The sequence below is a fragment of the Bos javanicus genome, chromosome 17, assembly GCF_032452875.1.
Source record: "Bos javanicus breed banteng chromosome 17, ARS-OSU_banteng_1.0, whole genome shotgun sequence".
Classification (NCBI taxonomy): Eukaryota; Metazoa; Chordata; class Mammalia; order Artiodactyla; family Bovidae; genus Bos; species Bos javanicus.
The window spans coordinates 7,778,881-7,799,824 of record NC_083884.1 but is presented as its reverse complement, the minus strand read 5'-3'; the positions used below and the strand labels follow the sequence as shown (position 1 = coordinate 7,799,824).

At 38.3% G+C, this 20,944-nt stretch overlaps 2 protein-coding genes across 8 annotated transcripts in view; one reads left to right on the top strand and one right to left on the bottom strand.

Annotated features, from left to right (window-relative positions):
* LRBA (LPS responsive beige-like anchor protein) overlaps nt 1–20,944 on the bottom strand; it is a 753,999-nt gene that overhangs the window by 299,143 nt on the left and 433,912 nt on the right. The window lies entirely within an intron of this gene.
* On the top strand, nt 15,495–19,186 carry MAB21L2 (mab-21 like 2). Its single transcript, XM_061384021.1, has one exon. It carries the CDS (start codon nt 17,503–17,505, stop codon nt 18,580–18,582), a length of 1,080 nt encoding a protein of 359 aa, XP_061240005.1. The 5' UTR covers nt 15,495–17,502; the 3' UTR covers nt 18,583–19,186.

The window sequence follows — 20,944 nt, the reverse complement described above, 5'->3', positions numbered from 1 at the left end:
ACACTGTGTAGCACGTGCCCCATCAGGGACTGAACACACGCCCTGCCCCCTGCAGTGGAAGTTCACAGTCATAACCCCTGGACCACCAGGGAATTCCAGTAATACAGGAATGTGTGGTTTCCCGGGGGGAGGGGGAGCTGCCACGGGGCTTGTGGGATCTTAGTTCCCTGGCCAAGGATTACACCAGCATTCTGAGGGGTGGAAGTACAGTCTTAACCACTGGACCGCCAGGGAAGTCCCTACCTACGTTTCGTATTGATCACACACAACACTGTAGAGTAGCAGCATATGAATTACGGTTTTACATGTATTTTTTATATGACAACTCTCAAGGTAATTCCAGCTGACAATTTCCATGCAAAGTATAAGCAGCACATAATGGAAACCTGGTTTAATTCTTTAATATACAAAAGACAATAAAATATGGTAAAGCTATACAACCTGAGTTATTTAAAAACAAATTAGATTTTCAAAGTTATTTATTTACATATTCAAATATTTAAATTTGCTGGATAAATATTAATAAAATAATGAAGGAAATTAAATCCCTTAAAAGTTAACCACTATTATTCTAACTATTCCATTTTATGCTCTTTTTTGCTCCTTCTCTTCAAGTCTTTCTTCATGAATATAACATAATCGTAATGTATGTAAATCACAGCAGAAATGATTTTGTGTTATTTTTTCACTTAAAATTTCTTTTGAAATACTTTAAATATGACTAATGCTCTAATTATATAAATCTGTCACTTCAATTCCCTTATAAAAAACTTGTAAAAAAGAATCACAGAATCATATGGCATTTTTATGAGACTGGAATATTAACTTACTATATCTAAATTATATCTGAAAGAGTCAAAGGTATAAGATAATTAATGAATGAATAAAATGTGATTTAATAAACCATAAAATGAAAGACTCATTTCAAAAAAAAAAAAGTTATTTTAGGATCTTATTGGACTTTCTTCTAATTAAAGATTTCCAATTAAACTATTTAGGAAAAGCTGCAAAGTAATTTAAATTTTAAAAGTTCAAAGAAGATCAATAATTGATATTGATTTCAGACTAAAATGTTTTCAGTAATACAAATAGTAATTACCATAACAAATTTTTTGGTTAAATGTGAATTGATCTTTATTGAATAAGTGAGAACTGAATAACTAAATTCCTGCAAGCCAAATATATGGATATAAATTTTAAAAATACACAAAGTATTGCAGCACTTATAAAACAGAATGCCATCAACTTCCACGTAAAAGCTGAAATCCAAAAAGAAATTGAAATTGATGCCAGTTTACTTCTGAGAGCTTACTATATTTGGTAAACTGCTTCCTGTTTGATAACACAGTGGTTTCAATTTTATATAAAGACTCATTATAAGCCACAATGTTTCCTAAATATAAAATATGCATTTTATTAACTCCATTTCCTTTTTACAAACAGCCATGGATGTAACTACCAATCACTTTAAAACCAAATTTACATTTCAAGCCTTTTTCTAATGATTTAGTACGTATTACTTTGGAAATTTCCTAACCAGACTACATAACAGTTTACACTGCAACCATCTCTTAAAACTTGCATAAGATGATGATAACGACAACTGCTATTTGGTCCTCCATGAATTTAAAAAGGAAAGCAAAACAAACAAACAGAAACACAAGCCTGGGGTCTCTTTATCCATCTGCATTGTCTGATCATGTCACATTTCAGAGTAGTATATACCAAGCTTTCTCCTCTTCTGAAAATTAGTGGGAGAGAAAAGGACTTTGGAGAATCTTGAGAAGGTAAGGATAAGTAGGTTTGCAAAGTATCACTTAAGTTGCGGGAAAGCAGAAGTTCAGAAACCATCATGGACAAGTGCAGAAAGGGCATTAAAAAACAAAAAGAGCATGGCATTGGAAGGATACAAAAAAAACCTGTTTTTAAAAAAACTGTCATTATCTTTGCAAGTCATGTTTTGCTACTTCCTAGCTTTAGAACTAACCCAGTTATTTAATTTCTCTGTGCCTTGGTTACTATACAGATGGGGATAATAACAGGCTATAGTTCATACATTTACTGAGAGTATTAAGACAATGAAAGTGCTTAGTACAGTGCCTGGCACAGAGTAAGCGCTCAATATTTTTGTATAAATCTCATTTCAACTGAGTTCTAAAAGAGTTTTAAAACATTGCCTCTAGAAATCTCACATTGAAAATTTGACCTTGGTAATGGAAAGAAACCTGTTTGAAAAAGGAGGACCAATCTACAGGTATTTCTTGAGCATGTATTATGTATCGAGTCATGCAATGCTACCGAATAAACAAGATGATACCTGCTTTCCAATAACTCTCCACATTGGTAAGGTAATAAAGGGAGAAGAATACGTAGATAATGACATAGAGAAGACAACAAAAATGAAAAGATAAACTGTTTGAGATTGATGGTAACTAGAATATAAGTTCAAAGAAAGCTCTCTGTGGGATATTACAGGATAAATGCAAGGATGTCAGCCTGCAAAGACAAAAACTTCAGATTGAGGGTCAGTGCAAAACAAAATTGATTAGGAAGAGTTTTTAAAATGCTGAAGAATAACAACATAATGAAAGCCTGTTTTGGTCTATCTATATAAGTAAAAATTTCTCAAAGGAACTAGAATTAATGCAGGTATTTGACAGAATCACTCAATTACTGAATCAATGAAAAGTTCCTGTGCTTTCTTTGATGCCTCCTTCTTCCCACAAACAGTTACTGAATACCTACTATCTAGAAGGTAGTATGTAAGACGCTGGGAATAAGAAGTCATTAAGATTAGGACTACACTTGGTAGGATGGGAAAAGGTCAGTGTAGTAATCTCGGAAGAGAACCAACCAAGCTTATTTTACTAGCACTACTTTATCTTCTTTTAAAAATGAGCAAACTACACACTTATTACAACTTAAAAGATTTTACAATTTTAAGAGTGAATCAAATGGATGCATTTATTATATTTTAGATATGCATTCACATTAAAAGCACACATTCCTAAACTCCATCCTGAAAGAACTAATCACTTAAAAACACAGCAATTGGGGGAGTTTAGGGACTTGAATATAATTTAAGTTTAGGTACCTGAAACCTGTGCTAGACTGACTTGCACAGGAGCCCTCAAATTTACAACACCCTAGCAGTTTTGTCAGCTGCCAGAAAACCAGGAAGAACAGAAAACTAATCCAGGTTAGAAAAAGGGAAACTGAGAATAATTTAGAAATACATTAGGGCTAGAAGAACATCACTGACCTTCAGAAGGTAATTCAACATTTCTAAGAGCACGTAACCTTGGGCAAAGCACTCTACCTTCCTGCATCTCACTCTCTCCATCTGCACCTCAAAGGGTTGGAGAGAGGATTTGTGAGTTAACATAGAGAAAGCACTTAGCATGGTGCTTACACAGAGTAACTGCCTCATATGTCTTATTACTATTGTAAAAGCATCTCTTCCACATCCACTTAGTGAACAATAATCCCTGGCAAAAGTAAACAACAGCTCTAAAAAAGAGGGAGTGTTCAACAGTAGTACAATAGAAGAAAAAGTAGGAAGTCACAGAATTGTGTTAGTGATCTTAATGTGCTCAGGAGAGGAGAGGTAGACCAGAGGGCACACCAAATGCGTGTTTTAAATAAGTATATGAAAAGAGAAAGAGAATTATAATCTATATTTAACAAAATCTAAATAACTTTCAACCACTGTACATCACCCTAACAAAAGTTAAACTAATAATGAAGAGTATACTTCTAACAATATAGAATTTGGAATCCCATCACAATGGTTTGTTCAGCTTGTGTAAGTCACAACTGATTGGACACAGTCCCTGTGGGCATGCCATTTCATCCAGATTGGACGGTTCATTAGTCATAATTACTATAACTGTACAGCAGAGACTGCAGTTTTATCTCATCATACATCTTTGATCAAGCTGCTTCAATTTCTGCTTCATCAGCATTTGAAGTTACATTACTGGAGTTTTTTATTTTCCATCAGTGATTAACACAGATTAGGCTGTTCTATCAAAACATGGATTTGGTCTTCACATTTAGTAAGGAGGGCCCAGATCTGACCACCGTTTGACCTCTGACACTTCAAAAGCACCTAAACACCATGAATCATCAACTGAAATCCAGAACGTTACAGAGAAAATTAAACAAAGAAAAGAACTGACCTGTGTGAAAAGCGTAAGACGACTGGACTTATCAACACTGAGACTAACCATATTTGCTGCAGCTTCTCATTAAACATTAAATTACACATCAGAAGAACACATCATACATATTAATTGTTTCTCAATGTCACTTCGGAAAAGACTCATGTCACAATTAGTGCTTCTCTCAAACTATTAGCTACATAAAGAAATTTCCCATGAAGCTGGAAGACAAAATGATGTAGAAGACTGTACCAAAAGCTTAAGAAACAGATGGATAATAGATTTCACTGAACAGTGAAGCATAACATACTTAGTTTATAAAGGAAAATGTTGCCCAAACATGGTTCAAATGCAAAACACTGAATGAAATTGATGTGTCAGGAATTTTTTTCTTCCAAGTTCTACTGCAGAACAATAGGGGACTAAAAGGCCTGTCTCACGATTTTTGTGTCTCACTATTTTCATGCGCAAAGTGTCCCCACTGTAGGCTGCATGAACAATCATAACCGACAGTTACACGCAGGCACTGAGGCTGCAAAAATCCCAGAGTAATTAGCGTTGTCTGAATGCAATGACATCTGTGTTCTCATGGTCCTCAAGACATGTCAGGCCAGTAAGATGTATATGAAAAAATATGACAAGCATTGCGAATGCCCTTCTGAAAGGTCTTACACTTTGGGGGAACACCGAAGAAATAACACATGTCATCTTCTTTTCGTAAACAGTATATTTAAGATTAAAAGATCTAAAAAGACCTTTTGAGTCATTCATTCTCTTTTTGTCAGCTATAAAGCATTTATTCAACATACGGCGATGCAGTATGAAAAAAAGTCTGCTGCATGTTTCTCTTTAAAACTTTCTTAACACAAGTGATTTTGTGCAATGGCAGCATGTGTGCCCATTCCCATAAGTGACAAAATAGGGAGCATATCCTATTAACACTGCTCAGATTCTTTACATTTTGATGTTAAACTAATATCTCTTAGTACTGGACATATAACAACTTAAAGTGTGCTGACAAATGCCTTAGAATTATGTTTGCATTCTTCTAATAATAGAGACTGTCAAACTGATTGCATTAAAAAGCCTTTGTTTTAGGACACCTAATGCTTTTGCTGAGTGGTGCCTACTGCTGAGCCCTCTCTCTAGGCTGTAGCAGTATGTTGGAGCATGCACTTGCTCCAAGAAAGACATTAGTCATCATTAACAGAAGCACTGACACCAAATCTAAGTGCCTCTCCACAATGACCAAGTGGCAATCATCTTTCTCTTACACTGTCACTGCTGATTAGGATTTTCTTTCATGAAAATTTAATTTGTACCCCTTTCTTCAGCTTTTTTTTTTTTTTTTACATTCCTGTAAAACTCTGCATTCAGGAAAGATTTCAAATACAGCAAAAGACATTGTACCTATAACATAGCTGACAATATAGAGGTTACAAGATTCTCACTAAATATTTTATCTAATCCAACAGAAAAATACAGGTTAGAGAATGAGTAACAAACAACAGGGAGAAAACAATGACTCTAAAAGGAATCTTGCTTTAAAGAATCTGCAAACCTCAAAGGAGGACTAAAGCAAGAGACCTAAATAAAATTCCTCTAAATATTAGTCACATAATATGAAAGCTTCTTTAAAACTAAGATGGTCATATTTCAATAGCAGCCATTTTTCACTATGTTTCAATTGTGTATTTTTTCATGTCTTAAGAAGGAAGACAGGGGTATTCACACAGACATGTCACTGCAAACTCAAGAAAATATTTAAGCATCCGTACTATCAGTGTGCATTAACCTGCTGGTTACGTAAAAAAAAAAAAAAGCCCGGGGCTGAGCGGTGGTGTTTTCAGTTGCACTGGACAAATGAAAGTGATTCATGTGGCCATGCATGGTACCCCAAGACCAGATGACACTACAGACTTAAACTGCAGTTCTGTACAATATCACAGTGTTAAACAAGATAGCAGAGCGATAAGTTATTTAAGGAAGTCTTAAAAAACATTTACTTTTCTGTTTTATTTCAATTTGTTTAAAGTTTTCCAAAAAAAAATGTAAGCATGTGATAGTTTGCGAGGATCCTGGTACAATCCAAACTCCCACTTTCTAGTTATAAATAATATCTTCTCTTAATATTACTTAACTTTTGTAACAAAGTAGATGTTGGCTTAAATTTAAAATATTTCTTAGATCATTTTATATCCCTTATAGAACATGTGTACTTTTAATCAAAACCTGTCACACTCTTGTGTTTAAGTGAATATGAATGTACTTACCTTTAAGTGTAAATATCCATACGAAAGGCTTTTAAAAAAAGAATCAGCCTCACTTTTTAAATTCAGAAACAACCATAATTTATCAAACGTTAATCATTAAATGTTCAATTGCTGACTATTTTACTGTGAAAAGTAATATAAAACAAATTTGAAGGTCAAATAGTAACTGCTTAGTGTCTAATACATCACATTTACAAATGGTTCGAGTTTTTTTTCTACTGCAGTCGAAACATTTCAGAAGAAATTAGGATTTATAAAGGATCTTTAGGGGCAATTTCTAACTCCTAAACTTTTATAAGTTCAGAGTTATCATGATAAGTAAGGACGTAGTCTAAATTAAAAGCAAAACCATGCAATAATAACCCAATTGTGCTTGCAGATTATCTTCACAAATAATCTGCTCATTTCTTAATTTCTAAACTAAGTAAAAATGCTTTTTGAATTCACAAAAGCTTAAAAGTAAACTACTGAGTTGCACAGAATTTTACAAATCAAAATTTCCAAAACTTAAAACAACGTAATTACTAATTCTGAGATCCAGTACTGAGATCCAGTACGTGTTCAAGTAGAGGAGTTTAGCTCTGTAACTTTCACCCCTCAACCTAAACCTCCAAGTCACTTGTCAGTTAAGGGTTGGGCGATTTATTGACCGGCCCTGGAAGTATACTGTCAGGGCTGAAGGAAATATGAGAGAGGGTTGTGGCGACTGTTCTGGAGCTCATTGATAATGACATACCTGCCTCTGTCACCCATTACCCATACTACAAACTACTTAGACCTAACTGAAAAATCAATAGCCTACTTGCACTGGTTCCTGTGGCTGCCTCCTTTGATTGTCAGCTCCTGTCTAGGGTCAGCACTTACATGAAAGGGGCTGTGACTGCCTGATGCTTTCAGGACAACCTAACGATATGAAACTAGCCAACAGAACAGTAAATTCTGTCTCTCTGCCCTCCTCATCAATTAGGCTTTGACTAGGCTTGCCTGTAGAAACCTGACCTTTTAAGTTTAGGCGAATATGGACTAGCTGAACACACCATTGCCCTCAGCACTGAGCCAGGAAATCTACTGACAGGTTAAACAAAACAGAAGGTTGTAACTGTCATAATTTGCATTGCACTTTCACGCCAACAAGGGTGTTATCAGTAGGGGCAAGCCCTGGAACACACAACTCCAGCACCCTTAAGCCACGCTACTCATAAATTTTCAAGTGAAGTGAGATAAAACATAAATTCACAAATAGCAATGCATTTCTCATCTCTTAGTCTTTTAGGCTTGCACTTTGCAAACCCACAGAGTGTCCATCAGCAACTCTCTCGGTGGTCACCTGCCATGCCTACTGCATTAACAAGGGATTTCCAAAGAATACAATATAGACATAAAAATAACTCAACTACGCCCATTGAAAAGCTATTCTAGAGTGAATTTATAATAAAGCAGACAGACTGATTGATCTATAACTCAAAATGAGAACAATTAGATCTCAGTATGCTGTCTTTTCCTGTCACACTTCCCTCCTTCCAAAAATATCCGCAAGCGCAGACAAATAATAAGTTACTGCATAAGTGAAGGGAGGTGTTGAAATTATTTCCTCCCATGCTAGTCTGATATAGCATCTTTTACAGTTTGAGGGAAAACTAAGAACATCTGTAAAATAAAAGATGTTAACACTTTTATGCTTGTCAGATCTTCTGATGAAAACAAGTGAAAACCATGAGAAAGTAGCATAAAACTTACTTTAGTGACTCATGTTTTGAAAACCATTTCCCTGCTTGGGCCTATCTTTTATCACAACATAAATATGGTAATGTTATGGCTGCTTAAAGCAATGTCATTTCTCTAAAGAGAAGACTGAACATTCCTTTAAGTTCATTGTGAACTTGAACTTTATTTGGTTTCAAGAACTAATATTTACAGATTAGCTAATCTTAGTGAAAATATCAGAAACACTGAAAGACAATTCAACAACCTGAGCAAATAAACACACCTGCCAACCCTGTGTACACTTTTAAACACATACAGTTTTGTTAAATATATAAGAATACACAGCCTGTTTCATTTTCACATTTCTGTGACCCAACTCCTATCAAGCAATAATTAGCATACTCTTAGAATTTATTCCAACTTGTTAATGGGATCTCCCTCACAACTGTCTTCAATCTATAATTTGCATTCTTCCCTAAAGTCTAAAATATGGACTATAACCATTTGTAAGCTTTTTCTGCGATTATTTTCACATTGAAAACTTTCGGATGGTTGTATCAGAAAAGCGCTGAAACTCTAAATGTGTGCAAAAAGATTTCTGATTTAAAATCAACTGCTAAAGATATAAACAACAATTCTGATCATGTTGGGGTAAGAAATTATAGATTTCTGACTATCTAGAAGGAAAAACTCATCTGTCCCCCCATTTAACAATTGGGAAAATATGAGTAGAGATAATGACTTGATCAAGGTCATTCGCACAACTTGTAACCAAGGAAGGGTAAAAATTCAGGCCTTCTTATCCCCTAGGCTAATGCTCTTTAATAAGCTACCCACCCCAATATTCTTGGGCTTCCCTTATGGCTCAGCTGGTAAAGAATCTGCCCGAAATGCGGGAGACCTGGGTTGGGAAGACCCCCTGGAGAAAGGAAAGGGTACCCATTCCAGTATTCTGGCCTGGAGAATTCCATGGACCTTATAGTCCATGGGGTCACAGAGAGTCGGACACGACTGACCAACTTTAAATGTAATGTATGTCTCCCTTTATCTTATCTATCCAGGTAAGCTATGTGACAGGCAACAAACTTACATTAAAAAAAAAAAAAAATACACTGCTTTGTATTTCATTAATTTTCAATACAATTTATAGAAAGTTTTGACTAATTTGAAGGAAAGATTAGATTTGTAGAACATTTAACCAACCAGGTTAAATAACCAACAGAACAAATAACTATTAGAAATATAAGATCTAATTAAGTAAGGTTGGAACCCTTTACTTATCTAATAAGATGATTTAACTGTGCATCTGGTAGCCTTTTAGGTCCTCTGTGTGTACCTATCTGATAGCAAAGTGAAAGGGCATGGATAGTGTCTGTCCCAGCAAGCAAATCATTTGGAAAAAGTCATAGTCGTAGATCAAAGATTTTTCACTCTATCTAGGCTGATTTAAACCTACCAACCCAGGTTTTGTCTACAGACAAAACCAGTCAAAAAGTGAGAGAGTGATTCTTTAGGATCCAAAGATAATACGGGAAGGGAGAAAGGGAAAATTCAGAAAAGAAACAGACGGGCAGAATCTTGATATACATAGGCCAAGACAGCTGTTTTATATCCTAGCTTTACTTTACATGGTTAAAGGAAAAGTTTCCACTCCTTAGATCATCAAATATTATTTCATTTATACTACACAGATGTCTTCTATATGTAGATTAGAGCCAATGAAGGATTTTTGTTGTTGTTATTTAACCACTACCAGGAATCATAGAAACCTCTCAGCACATCACTTTTACTCAAATTCAGAGTGTTTAAAGGAAGGAATAGGCTAGATTTGTTAACATTTTCATTAAAAATACCACAAAGTCTATTAAAAATTTCCTATAATTGTAGCAGAAGATGGACTCAAGATTACTACTACTACTACTACTAATACAGATGGAGTGCTGCAGAACCTATATATTTCAAGAAAAACAGATGTTGAAAAGAACTACTTTTCCAGAAGTGTAACAAAAACTTACCTACAATATGCTTAACTGATAAATTTTAAACAGAGATCCAAAAAATGTCTCATATGGACTGAAAGAAATATGGAACGTAACAGCAAGTCTTATATTTTGAACTAAGCCACGCTCAGTACTGGCATAATCAACAGCCCTCCTCTCCATCATCTGTTTCGTAAATGTCTGGCACTATCGCCAGAGAAAGCAGAAATGGGAGCGGGGATGGCTCTGAGATCCCAAGAAACATTCTACGTGTGAGTCAGTACTGTTATCTTATGAAACAATGGAAACCACATCTCCTTGCAAGCAAACAATTCGACGTTTCAAATAGAACTGAATGAAACTGAAATCAAAAGCCTTGACTTATCTAGCATCAGGTTTAATAGTAACAATCTTGATTTTCTGTCTTCTGGAAGTGATATTAAAGGCCAGTAAAAGTTTGTTTCTCAAAGATGGAAGAGACATAAATAATAACCCACTAATTATATAATCCTCCCATAAATCGTTAAGAATTGGCTCTAGCAAAAGCACACTTTCATTTGTTGGAAATTATAGTAAGTCATGATGTCAATGTTATTAAACAGGAAAAATATAATATACACCTCAGAGTATATTAGTAAGTTAAAAATTGTTAAAATGAATGGAAGAAGGAAGAAAGGAAAGATGAAGGAAGGAAGGAAAGAAGACAGACAAGGTAGACTTTTATTTGTTCAAACTTTTCAGAACTGTCTTATAGAAATAAAGGAATGTGACTGCTGCAACTCAAAAATGTATGTATTTCTTGGTAAAGTTAAAAGACATAAGTGAAAATATGGTAAATTCAATGAAATACCTTCTGAAAAATAATCGCCAAATTAACTTAGATTGTCTTAACACTGCATATCCTAGCTCAATAATGTTGCATTTACATTTCAGTCAGGCTAAAAACTGCTCATTTCCATTTTCCTGAATACAAGTTCTTTGCTCTATAATCATCTACTTGATGATATGACCTTATGAATAGCTTAATAAAGTACTCATATACACAGTTGGTACTAAACTTCCGAAAAAAACATCTATTGTATTTTCAATTGTCTCATCCTACTAAATTACACAGAATTAGACTTGTAAAAGCTTAATAAGTGTAAATATCACTAATCAAATATATTATCCAAGGTAAGCCAAACAAATTTAATTCCACAAAACAATATTCAAAAGGTATATAGAAGTATTTTTCAATATTAGGTAATGCAAAGTTAAGACCATTCCTTTGACTTTATAGAACACTAAATTGAAACTGTTCAAACGAGAACAATATCCTTGGCTTACCAATCAATGTGATTACAAAGTTTGCGTTTCTTCTTTTTTTTTAAAGCTATTTTGTGAAGGAAATTTAAAAAAACAACTTGTTTTGACAGTATGACTGACCATTTAAGGTAACAGGAACTATTGTGAAACTGCTCAAAGAAAACACTGAATGACTGATTATTCTCCAGATTGATTTCAGAGTCATAATTACCAATAGCTTATAAATAATTTCTCTCACACTTAAGAGTTTTGGAAAATTAGATCATTTGACAGAGAATGAAAGAGAATATGATTTTACTTTGAATGTGTACCATATAATCCTAACAGTTGGTGCTATTACAGCTTCTTACAGATATTTTAATATCTTCATCAATGAACTTTCATCAATTAATACACTAACAAATTATGTGTGGATTATTCTTGTTGTTACTGGAATAGTTTTTAAATTTGGGAATTTAATACTTACTTATTTTCCCTTTTACACCTTGATCCCCTAAAAAATAATTTTCTTCTTAAAAATATTAAGCATTTCTATAAATACTCTGAATGATTAAGCATATAAGAACCACTTAGCAACTTGCATTGATATTTTTAAAGTCAGATTATAGAGGATAAGAATATATACAGGTAAACATGTGATCTTTTGTTTTCCCAAAAGTATAAATCCTTCAGACAGTTGATATTTTTAAATCAATAATCTGATTATTTTTAAAATAATTCTAAAATATTTTCCTAGAAAATAAAAACATATAAAGTCTCCATACTCTTTAGCAAAGATTATTAAAATACTATATGCTGTTTCTAGGGATAATAAATTAATGGGTATCTTTTAAGTCCCAGTGATATGATAAAGTAAACCTGCTCTGAAGTTTAACTCAGCACATTTCTAAGTAAAGATCAGCAAAAAATAAAACAGTTTAAGGATTTTGAATTCCCTGGAAATGTAAACAGGATTATAACTGTCAGATGTACAGAAGCACTGGCTTCGGCCATTAGTTGGGTTTTGCTCTGAGAAACACAACATGAACTACTGAATCATTTCTTTTCAAATCCATACATTCCCTGCAGCAGTGCAAGCTTCATCAGCAGCGGAAGAATGTATAAAAATGATAGGCAAAGAGCATCAGTTTTCTTTTTCTCTCATACTGTTTGCCTGCAAATGGAAGACAGGATTGTTTCTCAAAGAACTGAAGTTGAGGTTGCTTAAGTCAATTGCTGAAGGAAAATATGACTGAATTCTCTATGCAAGAAAGTCTTATAATTGGATAAACTGAGAAAATCAAGCACTGTAGTATTATAAGATTAACATTCTAACTTACTTGCTCATCATTCTTCAATTAGAAATATTTTCAGCTTTTTATGTATTCTGTCAACTCATCATCTTATTTTAGCACCATTCATACAGTACCTGGTTCTGCTTCTGATTTTAAATATAAAAAGTCCTTCAAATGAAAATATATAATTGTTTTTCAAAAATATTGTATTTGTATAAAGAGTTAAAATTTTTATTCCCAAGTTTCTGTACACATAAATGTTTCACTGCAAAGGGAAATTCAATTAATAATTAAAAGTTTATTTAACCACAACCAAGTAAAAATAGGATCTAATGTATGACCTGGCTAGTCTTCTGGAGCTTAAACATTCACATTTTTCAAAAACTAGCACAGTAATTGCTGTAATTTGACTCACTTTTTTTTAAGGAAATAGGAACTTTTCAGACTAAAGTTTAAACATATATATCTGAGTTTATAGTAACTAAAAACATGCCCACCTCAGTATTATCATCTATAGTCTCATAAAATGTTCCTAGTGTAAGGACAATGAAGGTAAATCCTAGAGAAGTCTGAATGTTATGAGCTACATGAAATCCAAAACAAAATACTCAAATCACACACTGCGTGTCCTCCTTCTCTTTTTAGGAATGTCTGTAGCCAGACCAACATGATAAGTCTGGGCAGAAGCATGCTGATGTTGGCACTGCCTAAACCAAACAAACAAGATGTTTAACAGTCAAATAAAATGTCCTGCAGCCTCCCTAATGAATTTGTCAAGGACCATCAGATTCCGCTCCCCCTCTTTTGCCTCATTAACTCAAGTATGATGAGACGGATTATAACAAGAGAATACAGATCAATCGGTCTGAAGACTTGAAGTGGCTTTTAGCCTCTAGAGTTTCTTTCTCTCACTTGGTCTCCTTTAATAGAATACGGTATCTCCTGCATAAGGGGCTGCCACTTCGTTTTAATACACCATCAAGGAGCTGCTGATGGACTTCTATACTAACATACATAAAAGCAGAGGTGACAGGGGCTCTTCAATTACAGCCTCCTCGGATACCGTTTCCCCCTTCAATTATTCAACCAGAGGAAGAGCGGATCCGCAAACACACAGCTGAAGCTGCTCTGAGAGCGGAGGCAGCCAGTGAGTTGGGGTGGGGGAGGGGGGGAGGAAGGGGACCAGCAAGAGGGAGCATTATTTGCTGGAAGTGTTTAAGTTTATTGCTCAAATGATGTTTCTAATTAGTACCAAGGCAATAAATTAAAGTCGCCTTTGTTTAACTGATTTATTATTTACTAGAGCATCTACCTCGGACAGGGTAAATTGGTAATGAATTGTTTTTAAATCAAAACATTTGTAACGTTTTATCATCCCTCGGCCTCAGTATGTAAAAGTGGACCAGTGAGGGGACAAGGGTGGGACGAGGCTTGGCCTTGCGGGCCGAGCCGGGAGGAGAGGAGGCGGGGGTGTCCGGCGAGAGGCGGCCAGAAGCTCCACTCGGCCCAGGCCGCCCCACCCGGGAAGGGCGCGCGGGCGGAGGGCGCCGGAGGCGGGCCGGCGCCGTCACCCGGGGCCTCACGCACATGCTCGCTCCCCGGGGCGTCGCGGCCCGGGCAGTCCTCTCACCAGGCCTGGGCGGCTCAGACTGGGGGCGCGGGAAGAGGGTCCAGGAAGGCAGGCTCCGCACCTCCGGCCCCGCCGCCAATCTCCGCCCAGCAACCGCCCTCGGGAAAAGGCGTGCGGGATCCTCCGCCGGCATTCTCGCCGCTCCCGCTGCCAAGTGCCCCTGCTGCCACTGACACTGCCCAGAGCGCCGCTGCGGCCGCGGCCAACTGCCCGGGTGCCAGCAGAGCCCGGGCGCCCGCGCGCGCGGACCGCCGGTTCCATCCATCCCCCCGCGGCCCGGGGTCCGACGCCAGCGGAGTGCCCGGAAAGGCGGGAGACCGCCAGAGCCCGCGGCCGCCGGCGCCACCGCCACTCCCGAGAAGTCACTACAGCTCGGCGTCCCGGAGTCCCGCGGACTGCTCTTCCAACCCCGGCTGCTGAGATGGATGGCGGACGACAAATCCGACTTGATTCAAAAAGGACGAAAAGGGCAAACTTCATTAGAAAGAGACTTATAGCAACAAGAGTGAAGGGGTGACAAGATGCCAGACGTATAAGAAAGAACCAAGAGGTCCAAGTGTCTGACAGCAAGTACCTGATGAAACAAACTTTCCTTCTGCAACTGAATTCGGGTTCACCTGATTCAGCCTTGAGAGAGCAAGTCAAACCTTCCCACGGGGTTTTGCAAAGCCGCATACAGTTTGCAAAATGAAGTCTTAACACAATGGGCTTCACAGATTTTCATTGTTACAGCATTAGCGGAGAACATGAGATCCAAAATCTAACTAAAAGCATTCCCGTCTACTTGATGTGTCCTAAAAAGACTCAGAATCCACACACCTGAGGTTCAAACATAAACCTTCAACTCTAAGCAAATCAGAAACACTGTTATAGCTTTTTCAACCAAAAGTACCTAAAGGCTACCATATAGGTTCAGCTTGAAAGGCTAATACATAGACTAAAAGCACATGCATGAGTTTCACTGAAATGCCAAGGGAGGAGCAAGCCATCTGTGTAATCAATAACAGGATAGTTTATAGATTTTTGCAGCAGTGAAGTCTTTTAAAAGCAAGAGTCAATTATGAAAATAAAATGATTTTACAAGAGAAATTCTGTACTGCCTGAAAAATATATTCAAAATTAGATTTGTAACATAAACATTTTAAGAAAACTTTAACTCAGGTTCACATTTACTTCCCTTCGTTTTTATTAAAATTTTAGTGGCTTATTTTAAAAGTATATCCAACAAAATTCTACCATGTATAAATCTGCACCATTTCTCACAACTTAAACATTTTCTAATAAGTTAGTTCTTGAAACAATATTAAATATATCTTAATTATGAAGTAATTATAAAACAAGGTACTTGTACTATTTGTGTCCTGCCTTGTTTTTCAACAGCATATGGAAATTACTGAAAAGAGATTTACGATTATAAACCTTCACCCCATGTCCACTCCCCCCCCCCCCCCACCAACTGCCCAACTGGCGCACACACACAGCAATCGCTAGGGTTCTTGGCAACAATGGGAGGGGAGGGGAAGAAAAGGAAGACTTTGCCTGAGGAGAAAATCTAGAAAAATTTAGGTCCTTTCCCAGATTTCCCTTCCTCCTTCCGTTTGCCTTGAAGCGAAAGTAATTTTGTTAGAGTTCGCACCTTCTTCACAATCCTGATTGGAAAGGAAAAAAAAAAAAAAAAAGTGAACCTTTCTGAACCACTGCCACTCTCCCTTGAATCATTCCAGCCATCTCCAAGAAGTTCCTTCTCTATATACTCTTTTTCTTCCTGGCAACTGATAAGAGTGGAGGATAAAGAAGAGGGGGCTGTAAAATGTGTGTAAGCGTTTGACTTTACTATCTCCTCCTATTTTCTTACTTCTCTCTTTCCTCCCTTTCTTTATCAAGGGCAGCGGTGGCTGCTACTGTTTGCCAAGCATGCCTGTCTTCTCTCTGGGATTGGCTACAGCACTGACAGCTCGGATAGCGATTGTAGGAACTGAAGCTCCACCCCCCTCATGATGGTCCAGGACCATTCATAAACTAAATAACTCCAGGAAACAGCAAGGGAAGAGAGAGAGATTGGGGAGGGGGGGTGGGGAGAGAGAAAGAGGGAGAGAGGGAAAAAGACAGGGAGGGAAAGGGAGGGAGGGAGGGGGAAAGGGAGGGAGGGAGAAGGAGAGAGATTAGGAGAGGGAGAGAGAGAGAGACATCAGAGGGGAGGAGGGAGACGACTCAGAAAGTGGAATCTGCACAAGCAACCTAAAGGGGGAGGAGAAGAAAAATCCTGAAGTCGTTATAACTAAACCCCAGATGCAACGCAAGCAAGGACTTCGTCACACTAAAACAGATTCTGTGAGAGCCAAATTTATAAATTACGAAGCAGAAATGAAAATCAAAGAACTTCCAGAGGTTTGCACCTAGAGAAAGACAAGAAGAACCCACTGCAAACAAACCAACCCAGTCCAAACAACGCCTCCAGTAGGAAAAGAGGAAAACCGCTACCAGAGGACCCCCTGAGCGGAGAGCAGACCTACACACTGGGAGTGCAGGGCGTCTTAGAACCTCTCAGTGTGCTGCGGGCTGAGTTGCACTTCGCTGCTCTCTGGACATTAATTACACCCTTCACCTTCCATTTGGGGGAGGGTGAGGAGAAAAGCACTCACCTAAGCTGGATAAAGAAGTGCTACCAGCGTGGGAGAGAAGTTTAAGAATGAAACACTGAATGTTTTGCTTTTATTTTTAAATTTACTTCGGCGCTTAACAGACCTCATTTCCAGATTTCTGGACCATCTCCGCTGCAGACGTCTAAGCCTAACCTCTTGGTAACCTGAATTTTTCCGTCTCACCCTGTCTTTCCCCACCCCCCTTCTTTCCCTTCATCCTGCCCGCAGGCACATCTTCATTTCACTTATCAAGAGAAAGGGGAAAAAAGTCCCAGCAGGTACTTTTCTTTTTCAAAGATTTTTTTTTTCTTCTTATTTTCTGGAGAAGAAAAAAGCTTTCAAAAGAGAGGAAAGAAAGCGCTAGACGGCTGAAGCATCAGCCGGTCAGCCCAGGTGGGAACAAGAGTGAAGTGGGGCTCAGGAGGAGCGCAGTGCCTCTTTCGCAAGCCGCAGGGCCACCACCAGCGCCTGAGCCTTGGATCCCTCAACGTATTGCGAGACGCCGGTGTACAGCCCGGACCTGTGCCCCAACATGATCGCCGCTCAGGCCAAGCTGGTTTACCAGCTCAATAAATACTACACCGAGCGCTGCCAGGCGCGCAAGGCGGCCATCGCCAAGACTATCCGAGAGGTCTGTAAGGTGGTCTCGGACGTGCTCAAGGAGGTGGAGGTGCAGGAGCCTCGCTTCATCAGCTCCCTGAGCGAGATCGATGCCCGCTACGAGGGTCTGGAGGTCATCTCGCCCACGGAATTCGAGGTGGTGCTCTACCTAAACCAGATGGGCGTCTTCAACTTCGTGGACGACGGCTCGCTGCCAGGCTGCGCGGTGCTCAAACTGAGCGATGGGCGGAAGCGGAGCATGTCTCTCTGGGTCGAGTTCATCACGGCGTCCGGCTACCTCTCGGCACGCAAGATCCGCTCCCGTTTCCAGACGCTGGTGGCTCAGGCGGTGGACAAGTGCAGCTACCGGGATGTGGTCAAGATGATCGCGGATACCAGCGAGGTCAAGTTGCGCATCAGGGAGCGCTATGTGGTGCAAATCACTCCAGCGTTCAAGTGCACCGGTATCTGGCCCCGCAGCGCGGCACAGTGGCCGATGCCCCACATCCCCTGGCCTGGCCCCAATCGGGTGGCGGAGGTCAAGGCCGAAGGGTTCAACTTGCTCTCTAAGGAGTGCTACTCGCTGACCGGCAAGCAGAGCTCCGCCGAGAGCGACGCCTGGGTGCTCCAGTTTGGGGAGGCTGAAAACCGTCTGCTGATGGGCGGCTGCCGAAACAAGTGTCTCTCGGTGCTGAAGACGCTGCGGGACCGCCACCTGGAGCTGCCGGGCCAGCCGCTCAACAACTACCACATGAAGACGCTGCTGCTGTACGAGTGCGAGAAGCACCCGCGGGAGACGGACTGGGACGAGGCGTGCCTCGGGGACCGGCTCAACGGCATCCTGCTGCAGCTCATCTCCTGCCTGCAGTGCCGCCGCTGCCCCCACTACTTTCTGCCCAACCTCGACCTTTTCCAGGGCAAGCCCCACTCGGCCCTGGAGAGCGCTGCCAAGCAGACCTGGAGGTTGGCCAGGGAAATTCTCACCAATCCCAAAAGCCTGGACAAACTATAGGGTGCTGGGGACTGCTTGAAAAGCGACACGGACGGGAATGCTCTCGAACACACGACAGACACACAACTCGGCGACAAACTGCGAGAACTCCAGACGCAAACTTTCTGTCAGCCACCTAAGAGGAACCGAACCCGGCAGAAGACTTCCTTAATTCACAAGCAAACAAAAAGGAGAGCAAACCCACCACCCCACCAAAATCACATTCTTGCACAAAAGTGATCGTTTTCTTCCAAACAATGTGAATTTAAAAGGTCACACAAAAGAAGCAATCGGGCTTTGCCACCACAAAATGAAACCCAAGGTACATTTTCAAATCAAAATATAGTCGTTTCTCCCTTTTCCTTCTCTCCCACTCTTCTCTTTCTCCCCTTTCCCACCCTCCCCACTTTGTTTTGGGTTGCCTGAATGTTGTCACCAAGTGAAAAAAAAAAAAAAAGTATTTAATTATATGTAAAATTCTTCTTTTAAAAACAAAGTTTTGCTGATGTTAACTGTATCTCAGTGCCAATGTCAAATGTGCCCCTCCTTCTCCCACACCTCTTCCCTCACCCTAAGCAGCAGTCTTGTTGAAAACAGTAATAAAAATATGACTTTACATTGTAAATGACTGTGGATTGTTCTTAAATGAAGGCAGGTGAGAGCACAGTTTATAGTTTATAATATAAAGATGTGAACTTGAGGAACTAAATGCAAGAAGCTTCCATTTTAACTCCAGTGTGCAAAATTTACAAATGTAGAACATTTTGTAGATTTAACCATTCAAGTTTCCACAAAGATATTTAGAACAAGGAAAATATTAATTTTATACAACTATATGTTTGTTCTGTAGATTTTCATATTAAAAGTAGTATCTTATTTCACACTTGAAAAAAGAACAGATTTTGTATGGAAGAACTAATTCTGATCCTAATTTTAAAAGAAAAAGTTTTTTCACATTAAAAATTAAGAGACTTGCTCTCTTACGCTATATTTAAAAAAAAAATCCCAAGCCTGAATTAGAAAAGAAACATTTATGGATCCTTTCTGAATAGTTAACACAATGAGTTAATACTTAGCCTCCAATCAGTTGTTCTCTTCAAGTTTTAAATAATACAAACTTAACAATTAAATCAGCAATAGTAAAAGAGAATAAAATGGATATAGTAATTTTCCTTTTCCCCAGCAAATGGTGAAATGAACAATCCAGATTTATAAATTACTTCAAGTTTTTAAATGCCTTAGTGATAAATGCTGTAACTATGATCATCTTTTTAGAATCCAAATCCCAGAATTATTCAGAAGTAGCTTATAGGCAATTTAAATTTTAAAAACTGTTTCATACTATTTTTATGACCAAAGAAAAATTACATATAAGTAGGCTCCTCCTCTTTCTGCCTTTCTAATGTATTCAGCTCAACATTTCAACTTTAACAAAGGTTTCTTTTTAATTCAAGGAAATAACTGATTACAAAATTAAATAATTAGTAAAACTGAAAGCATCCCCAAGGTTCTTCTTTATGCTGGAGGTTACTGTATACTCCACTAGACATGCTAATACAAGGCACAGGTACTGAATACATGTCAGATTTTGCCCTTTAATATTTAAAATTCATTCTTTGAATTAGCCCATTTTTTAACTTACTGAGAAAATCCATGAATGAGAGATACAAAGAAAAATGTTCTACAAAGCGATTTTAAAGATCAGAGGAAGAAGTCAGAGTGGGGGTGGCGGGGTAAGGAGGGATGAGCAGCAGGATAGCTGATGAAAACAAGGAAGCTCCTCAGAGCTCTAGTGCCTAGTTCACTTGGTAAAGCAGGCTTCAGTTTTTAAGATTCCCAGGTAAAAATTCCATAGCAAAACACAGTTGTGAGTTAGAAATATAAACTTCAATTTTATCAGTTCTGAAATCATCTCCACTCTTTCAACCTATACTAGACCTTTCTCAGGTCTCTCTTCCTGCAGACACAGAATAAACACTGTAACAATAACTAGGTCAGGCATATATACCAGTTTTTTAAATAACACAGATGAATTTACTCTCTAGGGAAGATGTTCTGATTTTTAAGAACAATTTCAAAGCAAGCAGAGGGTACTTACATTTACAAAGAAATGACGTAAGGGCACGGTGTTTAGTTGAAAAGATAAAAATGACATTTTAAAATGACCATTTTTTTACTCACGAAAGTATATAAAGCATTAGACATGTCTCCTCCCAAATGTCCCAGGAAAAAAGTTTTAAGAAACAAAAATTCCCCCAAATTCAGTATCTTTTTTCCATCCTTATTTAATGTAATGCAGGTATCACCAACAAGAAAAAACTCCAGTCCCTCAATTTAAAAAAGCACTAACATCTATAAAAATGAAAAATTTTTCAAATACTGG